This window comes from Crocodylus porosus, unplaced genomic scaffold, assembly GCF_001723895.1.
Source record: "Crocodylus porosus isolate Cpor-Errol unplaced genomic scaffold, CroPor_comp1, whole genome shotgun sequence".
In the NCBI taxonomy this organism is placed as follows: Eukaryota; Metazoa; Chordata; order Crocodylia; family Crocodylidae; genus Crocodylus; species Crocodylus porosus.
The window spans coordinates 35,480,611-35,499,776 of record NW_017728909.1 but is presented as its reverse complement, the minus strand read 5'-3'; the positions used below and the strand labels follow the sequence as shown (position 1 = coordinate 35,499,776).

Here is a 19,166-nt window from a genome sequence, read left to right as displayed (position 1 = left end):
CATGGTCCCCTCCTCACTCCTCCAGCCCTCCCCTCCACCACCTACTTACCGGCTCTGAGTCTGGCTGCAGTTCCATGCTGTGGCCACTGGGGACCGTCTGAATCATTGAAGATCTTCGAATGTTTTCCAAAGATTCGGAGAGCTTTGAATCAATTTGAACCTTTTAATTGGTCCCCTGATTTGATTCAGATTCAGAGACTCGGCCACTGAATCAGGCCGAATCTCCTCCGAATTGAATCGCCACCCAAAGCTTCACACAGCCCTACTAATTAGTCAGCTCTGCAGTAAAATGCACATATAGATACACCCACCAGTTACTTTAAAATTGCATTAAAATTACAGGTAATCTCTTTGGAGGAGATGATGATGATTTATTTTATCATAGTACCTAGGAGCCAAGTCATGGTTATTATGCTATATTTGAATATTATTATTCCTAGATTATTGTTTTAAAAATGCTCTCAAGTGCAAGAAATTTCATCTCCTGCTTAAAAAAAAAAAAAATCGGTGGGGCAAAAAGCACAAGTTTCCCATTTAAAGTATTGTTGGTTCCTTGTAGTCTTTCTACCACCTCCTCTTATTTATTTGCTTGGGGCTTATCTACACAACAGATTTATTTAAAGCAAAAGTTTCAGTGCAAGTGCTTTGATGCAAGAACTTGGCTTTTATAGGAGAGTAACAGAAACTGAGTGGCTGTATTAGGAGCTATCATTCCTGTGCCCCGGGCTAGTGAACTGGTCACCCACCCTTGGTTCCACTAATGGGTTTTTAATTCACCACAAATCATTGCTTTCCCTGGGGGAGAATTTTTCCCCAAAATATGAATTAAAGACAGAATTAAGTCAATGCATCTCTCACAGGCTTCTTTTTCTTATGTACAAGACAGGGATATTTAGAGGAAGGATGATTCAGTGGTTAGGAGCCAACTCAAGTTCAGGCCTTTGCTCTTTCACAAACCTTGTGTGCAACCTTGGGCAAGTTACTTAATAGGGAACTAGATCCAATGGTCACTCTGGTCAGTTTGGGACTGCACCACCTGTGGCATCCAGTCTGGAACTCATACTACACATGGTGCCCACATTAGAGCAACTGAAGCAGGTGCTGTGTGCAGCTTTTGCCCTGAACCACCCAGAGCGGGCACCATGGGTGCTGGATCTGGTCTGCAGGGGAGGTGTCAATGGGCATGATCAGGAAAAGCTCTTTCACTGTTAGAATAGTGAGGCAGTGGAATAGATGGTGGTTTAAATGTGAAGGCTTTGGCCTCTTCAACAATGGATGTATGTTCTTAGGAAGAGGACTGTTAGCAAGAGAGGAGATCCATCTGATGAGAATGGGGAAAGAGCATCTTTGGGGGTGTTGTCTGGCCTACCTAGTAAGTAGGGCTTTAAACTAGGTTCCATAGGCATAGGTGACACATGGTGGGGGTACATGGGGCATGCGCCCCCCCCCCCTTCCCCCGACAGTGAGCACTGTGGCTGGTAGGGGGGCACAGAGAACACCAGTGCCCATCCTGAAATTGGCTCTGTCAGCAGTGGAAGTGCCGGGACTTCTGCTGCCACCATGCCGCATGCGGAAGTGCTGGCACTTTTGCCACTGCTGTGCTGCTGGCGTGCTCGGTGACCAGCCACTGAGGGATGCCCTCCTTGTTGCCAGATGGTCACTGGGGGACCCCCCACCCCCAGTCGCACCCTGCTGGTGTCCCCCCAGACTCAGGAGGCACCAGTCGCCCATGTCCGTAGGTGATGGTAATCAAAACCCTCCAGCAACAGAGCACACAGTCCAGATGGGAAAGGATTTGAAGAAGCAGTTCAACTCCAGGAAAGGGCCAGAGACCTACAGGACTGCAACAAGTGGTGCAGAAGGGAAGTGAGGAGGTCAAAATGCAAAATATGTCTGATGCATGTATACAAGTATGAGGAATAAACAAGACGAGCTGGAAGCTGCATCCTGTGAAGAGAACTATGATCTGATTGGCATCACCAAGACCTGGTAGGACAGCTCTGTGATTGGAATGTCAGCATCAAGGGTTACACTCTTGGAAGGACAGGGCTGGGAGAAAAGATGGTGATGTTGCCTTGTATGTCAAAAACGCATACACTTGTTCCCTAGTTCAGGAGAAAGACAACAGAAGAGCAGAATGCATTTGGATGAAAGCGAAAGGTGAAAAGCAGCATTGATATAAGGGGGGGGAGGGGTAAGGGGTTTATTATAAGTGGAATAGTCTCCTGAGGGAAGTTGTGGACTCTTCATCACTGGAGATGTTCAAGCAGATGTTGGATAGCCACTGTTGGGGATGATCTAGGCGTCGCTATGTATATGTTTTACTATGGGTTTTTCCTATGCTTCTGGGCTTTGCTGGTTGCCACTGACCCCTCCTTACTGCTACATTATGCACTTGGATGTTTTTAAGCCTTCTTCTGAGGCACTGGGATTGGCTACAGCCAAAGCTAGGGACTCTGACTGGGGTGTACCAATGCCCCTGATGGGACTAAAGCTGGAGGTGTTTGGCTAGAGGGTCTTGGTCCTCTGCTCAGGGTCAGACCAATCACCATATCTGGGGTCAGAAGGGAATTTTACCCCATGGTCAGATTGGTATGGACTGCAGGGAGTTTTGCCTTCCTCTGAGTGGAGGTTGGGGCAAGGAAGGAGGTGGGAAGCATGGGTCTCTCCCTAGGATTTCTTGAGCTTATATGGACAACATTTCATAAAAGCAGGACACTGGCTGTCATGGTTCCCCTGCTTTACCTGTGACAAGTTAGGGTGTTAGGTCTGTATTGACAGTAGGTTTATGTAGAATTTAGATTATGGTTTGTTTGGGATGGTTTGAATACAGATGATCATGCCTCAAGCAGGAGTTTGGACTAGATGACCTCTGGAGATCTCTTTCAGCCCTACTTCTCTATGACTCTTACCCTGCAGTAAATGTTAGGTATCTTTTTCAGCCTTCACAGGTAAACCACCTTGCTTTTACCATAGGGTAACAGCAAGCACTCAGGCAATTGATACGGAGTAGCCGATGCAATGTAGATACACAGGGTAGATTACCTTGTGGTAACTGGTTCATTTGTCTTTACTATTAAAGGCTCAGGTATAATTTGAATCAGTTATATGTTTTAGTTAACACCATAATGAGAACAGCTCTTTCTCTAGAACTAATTCATCCACAAACCAGTCAAGTCAGGTGTCAAGAAAAATGCATCTCTAAAATCTTTTTGAAGAGAGATATGAACAATTTGTATGCAAGTAGCTGAAATTGCCCATTATTTCAGCTTTGTTACTAGTAACTGCATCTTGAGACTCAGCATTATTGAAAATACTTGGCATTTCTCTTTTGATTTGGAGTCTGCTCGTATAGCCACTGTACAAGCTGCATAGGCAGCCTCTGTATGTGGGACATGGGTGACCGAGAGCAGGGAACACAGCAACAGATGGGGCAGAAAGCAGAGCAACAGACCAAGCAGGGAGCACAGGGCAGGGAGCAAAAAACAGAGCAACAAATTGGGTATGGTAAGAGGCTCAGAGTGCCGCTCACAGTGGGTGCAAACTTCTCTTACGGCATGCCTGCCATAAAGGTTGCCCCCCACTGGTATAGCTCAAGTCACTGTGCATTCTGCTGGGCTTTACTCTCCTTTCTTATGGGCTCTGGGGAACCTTGTCTTCCGTGGTACTGATTTGCCTCCATGGGCTCTGGGATGGTTGTACTGGGGGGGCAGGGGTCAAGAAACTGGGCAGGACGCATGGATTTGTGACCATATAGATTTACTCACTTTACTTCATTCAGATACTTTGGAGGCTGCAGCTTTTTTCACAGGGCATCTGAGGTACTATAGAGATTTTCAGGTCACAGAGGGAGGTTTCTTTTTCCTACTTCTGTAGATATGTGCAGTTACAGGAGTGATACACTGGGAGGCAGAATTTGTTCACTATTGACTGAATGGTGAAAAGGCTTTTCTAAAGGGATATAAAATAATATCAGCAATATTATGCCATGGGCTCTTGTTTCACCTCTTGAAAGCATTTGCCAATCTGTGGTTAGACAGAAGTTTACTTTCTCTTATATTATTATTGAAGCTAAACTCTCGGCTCTTCCCTTAATAGACCCCCGATTCTGGAAAGACCACCTATTCAAGGTTTAGAAGTTCCATTGTGAAGAAATTGATGTCCAGTGTTCCTGTTGCTAGTAGCCCTATTAGCACAAGATGGCAGCAGGTGCACAGGAGAAGTGAAGCGGAGCAAACTTTCACAGAATGTCGGCCTATTAATGTCTCAGCATCAGATGGGTCTGAGCTAACAAGGACACCTGAAGCAATCCCAAAAATTCCAGGTCAGTCAAAATAGAGAGGAACAGTTTCTTGGGGGATTAGATCACTCTTGGGTTTAACAAAGAGCTCCAGAGACTTTCCTTATTAGTCCAGCCAAAGCTGATGGTGACCAAAAGCAATGGTTTGGCATAATTTATATTGATGCAATGTACGTTGCTGGAAAACCAATTCCCAGTGAACAGATACTATTATTTTTCTTATTTACATGGAGTGGCACAGGTAAATGTGGTAATTTATGGGGCCCATAAAGGCTTAGTACCTAAACGATCTCAGAAGAATTACACTGCTGTACAATGGTTGTGAGAGAAAATTGGGCCCATAGTATATGATCACAAAGGACACCCACTCTGGGATAGATGGAGCTTGCCTATGGTATGGAAATGCAGAGAGATAATACAAGAGTTGGTGAAAGGAGATGAAGAGCTATATCTTTCTGTCTGGCTGTCCGGTTCTCGCTGGAAGCCTAGCCAGGCCTGGCGTGTGTGGGGGTGAGGGCTGAGTGCTCTAAAGCACTGGCTTGGAATTGTGCATTCTTAATGCTGAGAATATCTGCAATGCTCTGGGGCTGCTGGCTGGGGGAGATGATAAAGGCCTCACTTCCCCACTACTAATTGCAGGTACGGGTATCTGCTGGTTTCATGGTGTGGCACAGCCTTGCATTCCTGGATCTTGTCTAATGTACAGAGGTACAGGCCTCAGGAGAAGATGCGGGCTTTTATTTGTCCTCTTTTGTATTGGTAGCTAGGAGTTATGGGAAGCAGCCAGTGAATTGGCTGGTCCTGTGGTAATTTTTACTGGGAACCTGAAGCTATGTGGATCACAGGAGCTCACTGCTGACTCACTGAATGAGCAGTGAATTAGGGGTATTGTTTCTTTGCCTCCTCTTAAACAAATATATTACCTACCTCTGAAGGAAATGTATCCATTAAAACCTGTTTTGCAGTAACCTCTCCTATGCTTATCAAAACCTCTGCCACGGAGCCTGTTATAAATATGAATGCCAGATATCACAAGACTTACAGGGAAGACTCACAAGGAAGAAATAGAAGAACAGCTGAAAGTACAAGTGAACAGGCAAGTAGTGCAATATTCCAAATGTGCTGACAGGATACTGACTTTCCAGATATTTATCCGCTCGGTACATTTTGCTCCCTTCTCCTAGACTCTCGCAAATATATTCTACCTTTTTAACATGTTAAAGAGTGATTATAACAACTAACTCTACAGCACCCTCAACATAAATGTTATTTCAAATTGCCCTGTTGCTTGTGGCTAATTTAGATTCATTTATCTCTTCTGTCAACTTCTTCCAATCTACCATCTTGCAAACCAAAATTGAAACCTAACTGATGAAACCCGCAAGATGCATGCCCTACCCCCTGAGGAAATTGTGCAAGTGTCTTCATTAGTGTTATAAAAAGATATTTGTGACACCATTTCCCCACTCATTTTGTATTGTTGACCACTGTGGGCCGATAAAGGTTGAGGGATGGGTGTTGGTCAAGTAGTCTGTATGGACTGTTACGAATGATTTATCAAGAACAGCCCACGTAGTGGCATGCCTTTGAGAAAAAATGGAAATTTTCAGTGTTCTTGCTTGTATCGATTCATGTCATGCAACAGACAATACATTTGTTTTTAATCATTATACATAGTCATCATGTCAAGCTCATTATTCAAACAGCAGGGTGGTTGCTGTTTTCTAACACTTGGCTTTTCTATGCATCAAATATTGTGGGAAGGCCATTCCTGTATACCCTTCTAGAAAACATAGTCACTGAACATGGTCAGTCCGTCCGTCTAATCAAGGCTGCTATTCTAGGAAGTTCTCTTTCAAGATTAGCAGTGCTTTCCATGAATCATAGCAGAGTGTTGATTTTGAAGGTAGGTTTTTTAGTTCAAAGTAAATTTATTTGATTCATATACTTGATTTTTTTTAATTCCAGTTCTCTGTATGGTTGTGGGTACCTTATATAAAGTGGCAGCGATACTTGGATAGCACTTTTCCTCCTTAGATCTCAAAGGACACTGATGCACAGAAAGGCAAGCCACTTGCCTAATATTACACTACGTGCCCACATGTGCAATTAATGTGAAACAATAAACTCTGGAGCAGTTTGATGTGGAGTAAATTACTCCTGAGCTCAGTGTCTACACATGCTCCTGGGACAGCAGCAATTTGAACTGGAGTGGAGCAGTTTACACCAGGGCCACTCCTGTCTTGCTCTGCCCCTGGCATCAGGCATTGGAGAGGCTGGCTGGGTTACAAGGGTGCTGAAAGTACAGAGCCATGTGGCTAGGTGGCAGGCAGGAGTGTGGCCCCCTGATGGCTGGGCTGACTGGGCACAATTTACACTTATGTTCAGTGTCTACATGTGTATTTATTTACAGTTAATTAGTCCCTGACAGTGCTATCTTATGGAGGTGTTAATTAGTTTACTGTGGCCGAATACCTTCACATGTGTAGACTATGATGCTTTACTCTGCAGCTAATTAGTCTAATCCTCAGTAAAGGGCATTTATAGATATGGCCACTGTAAATAAGTAGCAGAAGCTAAGCTTGAACACAGGGGTTCTGATTCCTAATCCAGTGTCAGATCCTTTGGACAATCCAGCCTCTTGTGTGAGGTCTCTTATATAATTTTGCAGAAAGATTGTAAAATATTGGCTAGTGTTTCTTGAAATTGTATGGGAAAATACAGATCTATTTAAATAGGCAGTCATATTATTATATAAAGACTATTTGAGAAAAAGTATTTATTCTGCCTGGTAGCATAAAGGAATGGGGCAAATCAAGAATAAGATCTCCTTCACATTCTAGTGAATGGGTGGTCCAAAAATACTTTACATGGAAGATCTACTGTACAGAAAGTGTCTGCACTTGGCAAAACCCAATCTGATTATTTGAATATGAGTGTCTCTAAACCAAGTTGTCTGTATGAATCATGAATAAAATGTCTCTCAAGGATGGTCTGGTTTAGAAGAAAGTCTGGGGCATTTTTTTAAGTGATGTTTTTGTGAAACATTTCTGCTGATTATTACAAAGGGATTGTGAAGAAGCAACATCTTGTCCTTATGGTGAGATCAGATATCACAAACATTGATTAGTTAACATGTTACTAGTTTTGAGGTGTTGCTGAAAGCATCAACTATACTTCCACCTGTTTGCAACTTAAAAAGCAGACTGATCCAGCATTTTTTCCCCTTTCCGACAGTCCCCCCAGTGGGCATGCCATAGCTTCCCCAGTGAACCTGCTGAATTCCGACACCCCCCCCCCCACGTTCACCCTCCTGGTGGGGGATTGTGCAGGCAGCCTGCACTGGCCAGAGGCTGGGGGGGGGGGGGGGGGTGGTCCTGCGTGCCTCCCAACGTGCCCTGTAGGCTCCTTGAGACTGCAGTACAGCCAAGTGCCTGAACCTCCCCTGATTGCCTGCCTGGCATGGTTAAGCATGCCCCCAACCTTCCGCCACATTACTGCACACCCTCCCTGGCTCCCCAGCCTGAGGCTTTGAGAAGAGCCCCAGAGTGAGTTCCCTCCCTCATGATTTGCATGTGCCTGTGTCCTGACCTGCCTACACCCTGCCATGGTGCCCTACCACTCATGTCCAAGCACGCAGACCCAGGAGGTGTAACATGTTCTACTTGTTGCCCCATGTAACTTTTGAAGATTGCAGGACATCACAAGTGGCCATCAAAACATGATCTGGCAGCTGTTTGCCATGGGACATGGCTTCCTGTCCCTGAACCAGTAGTTGGCCATCTCACACAGGGCTAGCTACTGCACCCTGTACCTGTAGGATGTCCTGGACTGGGCCACTGATTTCCAAGTCACTGATGGGGATGAAGCCACCCAGGACACTATGGATGCCAGGGTGCTGTGGCACCACCTCCAGACCATCAAGCACTGGTTTGGAAACCATACCACCAGCAACTGGTGGGAGTGGATTGTCCTGGACATCTGTGATGACAAGCAGTGGGTCCAGTCTTTCTGCATGCACCAGACTACCTTCATGGACATCATTGCCCAGGTGGTCCTCCACACTGTGCACCAGGATGTTGGCATGTGGCCACCCCCCTGGAGAAGCAGGTGGGCATCGTTGTCATGAAGCTGGTGACCCCCAGCGGTCTCTGCTATAATCAACCATTTGGCATGAGCACGCCCCTGGCCATAGAAGCCATTTGGGAGGTATGTGTGGTCATTTAAAGCAGTATGCCAGGATGTTCTATCTGCCTCAAGCTCCATAGTTGGTTGCTGAATTCTCCAGTTGTGTGGGGAGCTGTGGATGGCCCCACATCCTCATCCTCTGCTTACTTCAAGGTGCCTGGGCATTTATCAATGGCAAGGGCTACTTCTCTGTCATCCTGCAGGGTGTTGCTGGTGGGCTCTCAGTACTTGCCTTGAAGTGGAAGAGGAAAGCCTGCCATGCCTCATTGCTTCCTGTGTCCTCCACAACATATGTGAGGCCAGTGGGAAGGTCTTCTGAGAAGCCTTAGTTAGAGATGGGCCATGCCTTGTCTGTGCAGTGTACCATTCATCATGGGCAGTGCAGGGAGGTTGCAGAGAGCCCCCCCACTGATGTTGGAGGCACTGGCCCACACAGCAGCAGAGAGTGTGGGTCCTCCTGGTCTTTGGGGACTGGGAGTGCTTCCTGGATGAGTAGGGCTTGGAGGGCTTTGAGTCTCCTTGGCACCAGGTGATGGATCTCCTGCCCCAGAATCCTCCAGCTCTGTATCCTGGGCAGCAGTACCCACATTCTTGGTCGCCTGAACACGATTCTCGCCCCCCTGCTCTGCCCCATCCCTTGAGACACTCACACTCAAGGATTGGGAGGGTAGGGAAATGCAGTACAAAGAGGAGATGTGCCTCATTTTACAGTGTTGCAGTTGCCAAATTTCTCTTGTTTTTAATAAAGAAAACCTTTTGAATGTTGCCCATGTCTCAACTTGGTCCCTCTTCCCTTTGATGAAAGCCAGCAAATATTTGAGGGGGGAAGGCTGCAGGGCAGGGGCATTCAGGAGTAGGGGAGGTGTGAAAGGCATAAAATAACCTGGAGGGGGAATGGGAAGGGGGTTTGGGTCAGGAGGAATGTTGCAGAAGCTGAACTCAACACAAACCTGGAAGGGAGGCACAGGGTAGAGGGCTTTAAACCTGGCATGCCAATTCCCAGACTTGGGAGTGAAGATAACAGACTTATGCTTATAGGAGCTGGACAGTCTGGTGACCCCAGACCCCCCTCCTCCCACCTGCCTAAGAGGGTTATGGGGCTGGAGCAGGAGGTGGTTGTAGGGCCGATAGGGAGGCACCTGTGGGGTGGGAGGCATTTCCACAGCAGGGGCTGTGCACTCTTGGTGCTCCCTCACGGGACCCTGTAACAGGTCACCTTCCCCACTGCCATCTTTTGTCTGTTATCTACAACCTATGAGGTGCCCTTGAAGTCCCCTTAAAGAGTTTCTCATCTGACACATCTGGACAGATACAATATATGGACATTCTTGTAAATGGGAGCCTGCCTATTACATTTCATGTGTTGGGGTTCTCCCCCACCACAGGCCTTGATCCCCACCTTTCTCTAACTAGGCCTCTCCATCTAAACCCCATCAGATAGGGTTTGACTCCAAGGCTCTACCTCCTTGGTCTTGGGGCTCATGGCCCTCCTTTTTGCTCCCAGTCTAGAGCCCAGCCTCTCTAGCCCAGAGGCCTGTCCACCAGCCCTGCAGGCAGTAAGCTGCATATTCAAAGTCGGGCAGCAGCCCTGAACTTCCATTGTCTTAGTCCAAAAAAACCCAAGCCATACAGCCACACCTCCAGGTGCACCCAACCACTTGGGCCTTTTATGGCTGTACCCACACTGGCACTGGGGGCCTGTGCACCCCCAATGCTGTGCCTACACTAGCACTGGGGCTCCCTGATGAGTCTCCTCCTTCCCCAATAGCCTCACTCCAACCACCAGTGTTAATCCATCAAAAATTATAAGCAGTATATCCATAAGCTATAATCACCACAAAAATATAATTCAAGAAGGCAGCATGCCAGCTTACATTTTCTCCAGGATTTGTGCTTCTGCTCCTCACCATTTGCTATGGTCCTTCTCCTGGGGCGGCTGCTGCTTCTCCAAGTCATTCCGCTCCTGCAGCAGCTGGACCGCTCACCAAGACTCTCCATAGAGCTCTTATACTCACTCTTTTCCCTTTGCTTACTGGCCCCTACTGCTGCCCAGCTCAGGGTTTTTATAGTCCTGGCCTGCCCCCTTCCAGTCACCTGACTAGCTGGCCAGGTTCAGCTTTTAACCCCCACCTTACCAGCACACTGTGCCCAGAAAGTTCTGATCTTAAAGGGGCTGACCTGCCTTCTGGTAACAGGGCTGGGGTTCCCTGTTACAGACCCCCCACCTCCCCACCGCTTACCCCCCACCCCTGGGGCCCAGTCTTCCTCTGTAGGGATCCCAATGCTCACCCCACAACTGTTGACCACACTTGGGGCCCACTTCACATGGCAAGACTGAGCCCGGGGTGCCCATCCCTGCCATGGCTGGGGTGTTCCCTGCAGTAGGACCTGGACCAAGGGAGGGGTTTTGGGGAGTGGAATAGATCCCACCTGGATTCCCTGCCTGGCATCTGGATGAGTTGGGGCAGGTAAGCTCTGACGCCAACTGCTCTCTCAGTGACAGCCTGGCGCAGCGGGCTGGTGAGCTGTGCTCTATCCTTGATTCTGAGTGCTCCTGCGCCCTACTGGGATTCTCCTGGAAGTATTTGAGGGCCTATATATATGGGGTGACCACCAGGCCTAGGAGGGTATGGGTTGTCTCGGTGGGGAGGGCAGTGTCATAGACAACCCTTGACTTGGGACCCTGGCACTCTAGTCCTGCTCTCCTTGCCTACCACCACCATCTGGAGTGGACCCCACCAGGGGCCTTCCTGCTTCCCCGGAGCACATGTCACTCCCTTGTGGCACTACTCCTGTCCTGGGTCCACCTCCCAGTCAGGGCAGTGGAAACTGTTCCCCACTGCCTGGGATTCAGGTGCCATTCCTTTGGGATCCCCATTTCTGTCACCTCTGGGAAGATTCCCCAGAGCAGGACATGGCATGGGTGGAAGCCTTTCCTGCCACTTGCAGCCCAGGGGGACTGTGGGCTCTCTGCAGTACTGGTGCTAGTCAGGGGCAACATAGGTAGCTGCAAAGTAGCCCAGAACCTTGTCCATGAACTCCCTCTCCTGGTGCTGGGACTCTACCAGTTCTGCAGTATGTGGCCATGTCAAGCCCCTGTTCCTGTATCTCAGCAGTCCAGGTATAGGCATCCCTCAGCCTGAGGATGTCCCTCCTCCACTTCTGGAGTCTCCTTGTGCTGGTCTCACAGTTCCCTGTGCCAGAAGTCAGCTATGTATGCCTGGTGCTCAGAGGCAGTGAACCTGCAGCATTTCCTCCTTGGTTCTTCAACACCTCCTTGCACATGGACATCCCTTGTGTGCTTTGCAGCTGTCTGGCCCCCTGGCCTCGAGCCATTATCATGTCTTTGTGCACTGTCCTCCCTTGCACAGGTGCTATTTCTGTACATTTGATAAGGTAGACACAGAGCCTTTGTGTGAAGTTATCAGCAAAAGTTGTAACTGCATGGCTGTTCTCTACCCAGCACAGCAGAGACTGGGGTCCTGGCTGTGCTGTGGATGGGCAGCAGGCCCTGCAGCGGTGCTGGGATGGGTTGCTGTGGTGGGAGGGACTATGTCCCTCTCTAGGAACTGTGGCAGGCACTTGCCTTACTCTCTCAGGGTGTCTGGGGACCTGGGGACCCACCGGGACTTGGAGCACTCCCAGAGCAGGCAAGGACTGACCACTCTGAGGACCGCCGGTGGAGCTTTTACACCACGCCCTCCCCCTCCCCCCTGTTCTTCCATTACAGGAGAGGCACTTCAGCACTGTGTCCACACAGGAGTGGTACTTCACTCAACATTTCCCTGGTGAAAGTTGGCTGGGCCTGGATGGATGAATGTTACCACTATTCCAGGGGGAACACCAGCCAATATGCCCTGCTCTTACTGCAGAACACAGGTGTTCGATGGCTGGAGAGAGGGCTGTCTGCTTTGAAGGCACACAGAGGAAGCCAGTGTTGCCATCCAGCCTGAGAGTCCAGCTTGTATACTACCTGGGGATCACCTGTGGACGAGTTTATGATCACCACAGCTATTGTCACAATGCTGAACCCCTGACCTGACCTAGAGAGAGGTTTCCCACACTCCAGATGCCTAAGAATAGTTCTGCCATGCACTTCCTTTGGCTTTCTAGCATCATTCTTCTGCTCTGAATATACCAGGTGGGGATAGGGCATGGGGGCTATTTTGATTTCAGGGTTTGGAGTAGGGTGCACTGTCCAGGACTGGGATGGGGCTGTGATTGTGGGGGGTGGGATGGGGTGGGGCAGAGGTTGCTTGAGGAGTGAATACAGTGACTGCCTGTGCTGTGAGACTCAGAGTCACCTGGCACCCACAGACTTTCCCCAGGGATCAGATCAGATGGGCATGGGGGAGAGTCCTGGAGTGCCATTTGCAAGCTTCTCTACATTCATCCAGAATTTTGTGTGTAGGGTGGCGATGCATGGTGAGGAAATGGGACAGGTCCTCATAGAAGGGCATACTGTGACTCCTGCTCCTGGACTTTTTATTTGTCATGCATGTGCTTGTACTGGATCTTCATCCATTTCATCTTGGCTCAGCACTGCACCCAGTCTTTGTTGTGGCCCCATGTTAGCATCTGTTGGGCAATGCACTTGAACATGTCCCTGTTGTGGTGCCCTTCATGGAGCTGGTACCAGGTCTTCTCCTTACCTCTGATGGTGATGAGTTTTCTCATCTCCCCATAGTCCCAGCTGTGTGATCGGCATTGGATACTGGAGAAGGATGGGACAGATTTTTCCATGGTCCATGGCAGTGCCCAGAGGGTCTTGGCATCTGTGGGTGGATGGGGGTCTGGCTATAAGGAGGTGGCTGGAAGGATGGATGGAAGGAATGGTGGGTATGCATAGGTGTGGGTCCCAGCACATGAGTCTCCCTTTCAGTGCAGATGGATGCAGCCTCTGCTCCAGTGTGACTGCGGTGCCACTGGACAGGCCACTCCCATGACTTCAACTTTTCCAGGGGCTTCCAGCAGATGCTCCATGATGCTGGCAACACCCCATGTTCCTGGCCTGGAAATTTCCAGTGTTCTCTACCTGCAGCACTGAGGCAGCTGGCCACATGTCACCTGCTCCTGAAGTTGCCAGAAGCATCTGCCTAACTGTAATCTAACTTGAATCAATAGGGAAACAGTATAGAAGTTTGATGCATTGGTCTAACCTAAATCAACCTGAACTGAGTGTGCCTCTCACCAGGTCTATCTTAGATTGCCTGCACCATTTTTAGACCAATCTATGTATGCTGAACTTCTATATGGGTATGGGTTTAAATCGATCTATGTTCACTTAGACTGGTCTAAATGTAATGTCTGTATGTGCCTATATAGACCTTTTATGAGACAGAATCCAAGCCACTGGCCCTTTTTGTATCTCCAGTTCCTCTTCTGTACAATGGGGGTGATAGTAAAGGGGTAGTTTGAAGGTTGCTTCATGAATGTTTGTAAAGAGTGTTGGACCCCGTAGATGGAAATTGCTGTGGAAGTACACATCATCATCATATGATATCACACACAATATGTAAAATCTATTTTCCTACATATTCCTTCTTACCAATGTTTCATTTGAACATGTTTGCAGAAATGTCTCACTCAGATGTTAATGGTCCAAAAGTGTGGAGTCAGTTTCCCAGAAAATGGTAGAATGAAGATCTGTGAAAATATTGAATGCATCTGGGAAGGTATGGTGCTGGCACAGTGAAAACTACCTGTACACACTGGACAGTTGTTTTCTATTTCTATTTCTAGTATTTCTATGTTCTGAACTCGAGTTGTCAGCAGTTAGGGCTTAATCCAAAACCATGTAATTAATGAGAGTTTTACTGTTTACATCTTTGGACTTTAGAGCACACCAGCAATATCTGACAGCTCTGAATAGCCATGCTGATAAGCAAAATCGTCCCTTCCTGAATCAAGCTTTCAGAGAGATGTCTCAAGAGTTTTTTCAAGATACTTAAGTGGGAAGATTTCCTCTTTTCTGTCAGTGATTTTTTTTTTTTTGCTTCACTAATTTTAACTAGTTAGAGGGTGAAAGAACTATTTTTAATTCCATGGCCCTAAATATGGGCTCTTCTAATGTGAGACACTAAGAAGATGGCATTTAGCCCATCTACAAAGATAGTGATAGGTAGTTGTTAGCCCTAGTTGTTAACTTAATTTGGGTAATCTTCCTTGGTATTTTGATTGTCTTCGTGAAATTTTGAAACCTGGCCACGTGAATTGTGACCATGTAGGCCACTCATTTATCTCACAATAAATCATCATAAATTTATCATGCGATAAATTGTAACATGCCATGCATTTTTAACAATTTATCACCTGATAATGAACTACAAAAACGGTGATCCAGCCTCAGAGATGTTACTTGTTAAGTGTAGAATAACTTGAAACTCATTTGCATCACATTTTCATTTGAATATGTGGCATGTTACTTATAGGGTAATAGTATTTGGCCAGGTCCTCCAGCATCCCAGGGTAGACTGCCATCAACTCTCACTCTCCTACTTCCTGCAAGTCAGCATAAATCACTTCTGTGATTTTTACTCAACTCTGTTGCCCTAGAGTGCCTCAGCAGATCTCAACCTTCAAAGATGCTTTTTAAGGAGCAATTTAGCATCTCTTCATACAGGAACCAGAGAGTAAACAAACACTGACATGCTTTACTTGTACACAGTAGGAATCTGAGAGGAGGAGGGAATTTGTTTGGAAAAATTTCAGCAGGACAAGAAAAGGAGAGAGGAAAAGCACATACACAGAAGCAAGGTGTCCTAGGAGAGTTTGAGCTCCAGTCTTCTGCTTCTCTTCACATGGGTCTCTCCTGCTCTGTGCATGGGTCAGGGGATCATCTCCTCCACCTAGGGGGGAGCTCAGCTGTATTGCTCAGAGCTCACTTCTCATTAGCAGCATAGCTGAAGATGGGGGAATGACAGCTTCTGCCAGCAGTTCTCCAGCTCCCTTTGCTGGTGATTGCTGGCAGACCAAGTCCCCAGGGCGTTTTCTCCTCTCTGGATACACTGCCTGAATAAGAATCAGGTTATATGGCGTGACAGTTTCCATCCAGCAATATAATCTATTGCTTGATGGAAATAACATCTGCCAGACACCAGAACAACAAGAATCCCTCTGCCTCTGCAGCTTTGCATACAAACACAGACACTTGGTAATGCCACCGACAGAAACAACTTTCTATGGCTGCAGCAACTCCATGCGCCTTCAAAAGTATAGGGTTTTGAACTCTCAGTAGTGGTTATAAATGCAGGTGGGCAGTTGTGGTTTTAAGTCCACTATTGTCATCATCGAGGCAATCGCAGTTTGAAGCAATCACGTGAATGTTTTGCTTTCATAGAGTTACCATATTTTCAGTTTCAAAAAAGAGGGTACTTGTTGGGGGGGGGCAGTGATATGCTTGTGCCCTGCCCCTGATTCCGAATCACAGCCCCCCCGCCCTTCCAACCCACAGTACCCGGCCCCACAGACCATGCTGGTGTCCTCACTCCCAACCTGCAGCCCACCCCCCACCCCATCCCTGCTGATACCCCTCATTCCTGCAGGTCTGTGTCCTGCCTGTTCTTGTCAGCCTGGCAGGATGTGGGGCCACACACTCATCTACACCCATCCACAGCCCCTGCCCCCAAGCCCTGGCCTTACCTGCATGCAGTTGCCAGGGCTTGTAAGCAGAGGCATGTAATGCTCCTACCTCCAAATGCCCTCCCCAACTCCTCCCAGTCCCAAGTAGCTCCTTGCTGGGGCAAGCCAGGAAGTACCAGGAAAGCCTTTAATGCTGAGCAGAGGCAGAAGAAAGTCATAGACATTTGCTGATATTTTAAAAAACTGCCTGGATGGAGATGGCAGAACCCAAAAAGAGGACATGTTTGAGAAAACCTGGACGTATGGCAACCCTATGCTTTCATGATTCAGACTGTAGAGAGAGAGAGGGCAGTTACAGCCTTATCCTCCTCAAACAAAGCGTGCTTCCCTGACTTCTCTCTTATTGTGGTGCAAAAATCTTTAGGACCTTTACAGATGGTGAAGAAGACTTTTAAAGGCATAAACAGCCGTTAGGCATCTACTTTACCCAGAAGGTGAAGTGTCTAACTTATTGTTTCTTCAACCTGTGGTCCATGGACCCCTGGGGATCCACAGATTATATTGAAGGGGTCTGCAAAAGATGACTATGATCAATCAAAAGTATGTGAATACTCACACTTACAATTCAAAGGGGTCTGCACTACTGTTCAACATTTCCAAGGGGTCTGCTCCTCCACTTGAAATTTTTTAGGGGTCTGCAAATGACAAAGTGTTGAAAATCACTGCTCTAACTGTCATGTATGCACTGGAAATGCTCCCCTTAGGAGTCTGATTCTGCTCTTAGTCTACTGGTATGAATAAGGAATCACTCCTGTGAAGTCAATAGAAATGGTGGGGGTAGGAGGAGCACTACTTAGGAACTAGGGACTAAGTATTGGGCATCCTGTATCCTGCTGTATACTCTTATACAAGTTACTTCAGTTAAATATGTGCATATGTCCCATTTTCAACAGTGATGTAGGCACTTTGTAGCCTACATCTCATTCAAAAATTCTTGTTAATCTTTAATGCATCTGCAAAATATTTCAAAGGAATGTGATTAACTAAATTTCATCTTCTATGTCCAGAAAAAGTATGTTACGCACACTCATAGGTGCCAACTTTTATTTTTGCTGCGGGGGGAGGGGAGGGTGCTAAGATGATGGACATGTTGAAAATTTTACACATTTTAGGTGACAATCCTCTTCTGGGGGGAGGAGGGGCGGGGGAGAAGGAGCCCTCATGAACTTAACACCTCTGCATACACTGATGGAATATATTAGTACACTGTGGTTTTCCAGACTTCATTCTGGAACAAAAAAACCCTCTTAGGTGGGTTAAATATCTCATCCCAGCCCTTGTAACAGATTGCACTGTCCTGTACTCTGTATATGCTACATTTATTACAGAAGAGAGGTATTTTAGGGATCTTTTGGAGAATCTTTACATTTTTCTTGTGAGCATTTTATTTTATTTTATTTTATTTTTTTATTCCTCCATCAGTGACATGAGGTTTCATAGTTTTCACTAGTCAAACTGAACTGGAATCAGAAGGAGTTCATACAGGGCTGTAAAAAGAACCTAAATGATTTTTCTATGCCATCAGATGCCACATCTTTATAATTAATTAACTTGGTCCATCCAAGGTTGTAACTGTGTGTTGCATGTCCCACTGGGCATCTGGAAAACACTTTCTTGTAATTCCTTCAGAGCTACAGGACTTGAAAGTGCCAACATTTTATGGACTGAAAAAGTTACTGGCCCAGGGCCAATTCTAGCTCATCTTTGGCCTCAGACAAGTATAGTTTTCAAATGTAAGAGTATACTTTTACTATTGAAAGAGAAGAAAGCATTTCTTTCGGCATGCTAGAATGAATCTTGAGGAGCGGGATGTCGGGGTACAGCTGGAGAACTGCTCAAAGTGCATAATAAATTAATGATTTGCCACTTACTACAGGAAAAACCTCTACACTGAAAGCTCTTCACACTTGTATGTGTGCATGCAGGTTATAGCTACACGACAGACTGAAAAAGCATATGATAATAAAGGTTTATTTTTGACAGCATATGCATTAGTTTGCTTGTAAAATATTTTCCTTTTGTATGCTTTGGAGCAGTTGCTCTTTGTTTATTTTTAATGAGTTATATATAAAAGTTAAAACACAAAGGGAAAGGGCACAAAAACAAATTCCCAGTTCAGCGTTCTCTGAACATTACTACAAGGTAATTTCTTACTCATAGAAAAAAATCTTGTTGCTGTTATTCTAGTTCTTTGCTGCAGTGCTTGGGGTCTTAACCACCGAATGCAGATAACGACCACAAGGCTGACTGATCTGCTTGCTCATGCTTGCATTTTACTGCTGTTTCTCACTTCTTCACCTTCGCATACCTAAGGTGGAGTGATTAAAACTATCAAAGCCTGGCGTGATGTTAGCAGTCTTTTCTGTGGTTTTTTGTTGGGGGGAAACTTGTTTGATGGGAACTTAAACCCAAATAACCGTGTTTATTAAGAAGCCAAGTTAACTGATACATTTTAGGTTTTGAGGTAACAGAGCATCTAAGCAACCTTCTGAGGCCTTTTGACAGCAGACCAAAGTGGGAGAAAAACTCAGTGGTCACCTTCAGTAACATCTATCTGAAATGAAATATAGCAGGGTTGATTCTCTGTTTTGGCTGATGTGCACTCCTTGTAGGGATGAGTGAAGAAAGAGTAGCTTTCATCTATTTTAGGCTTGTCATATTTTGGGCCTGGTTATGGGCCTCCCATATCCCAAGGTAAGGTAGAGTAGCATCAGGGCTGCTGTAACCTGTGCTTGGTTTGTTCTGGCCCTCCTATTAGCCATGGCCACACATTGATGTTCAGAATAGAAAGAGGTTTTGTCAAAGGGAAATTGGTGGCATTTCATTAAAAGTGAATCACATACTTTGAATTTTTACATGCAGGTTGCCAAGATGGAATCCAAAATGAATTTACTCTTCACAGAGTTTCTCTTGCCACCGAACCTTTCCTGCCATTGGAGCCAGAAGTCAGGTTTCATATTACTGGTTTCCGCAATGATTACTGTAAGCTACTCTTTTCTTCAGCTTGAAAGGCTGAACTTGTAGCAGAAAGTGGGAA

General features: G+C 46.6%; 1 protein-coding gene across 1 annotated transcript in view; it reads left to right on the top strand.

Moving 5' to 3' along the window:
• Positions 1-19,166, top strand: part of CDC20B (cell division cycle 20B) — a gene marked incomplete at its 5' end in the record, with an annotated part of 75,706 nt that overhangs the window by 29,170 nt on the left and 27,370 nt on the right. The window contains 4 exons of the mRNA XM_019531696.1: positions 4,099-4,324; positions 5,266-5,396; positions 14,064-14,163; positions 18,992-19,111. Coding sequence (XP_019387241.1) covers positions 4,099-4,324; positions 5,266-5,396; positions 14,064-14,163; positions 18,992-19,111 — 577 coding nt within the window. The remainder of the gene's footprint in view (positions 1-4,098; positions 4,325-5,265; positions 5,397-14,063; positions 14,164-18,991; positions 19,112-19,166) is intronic.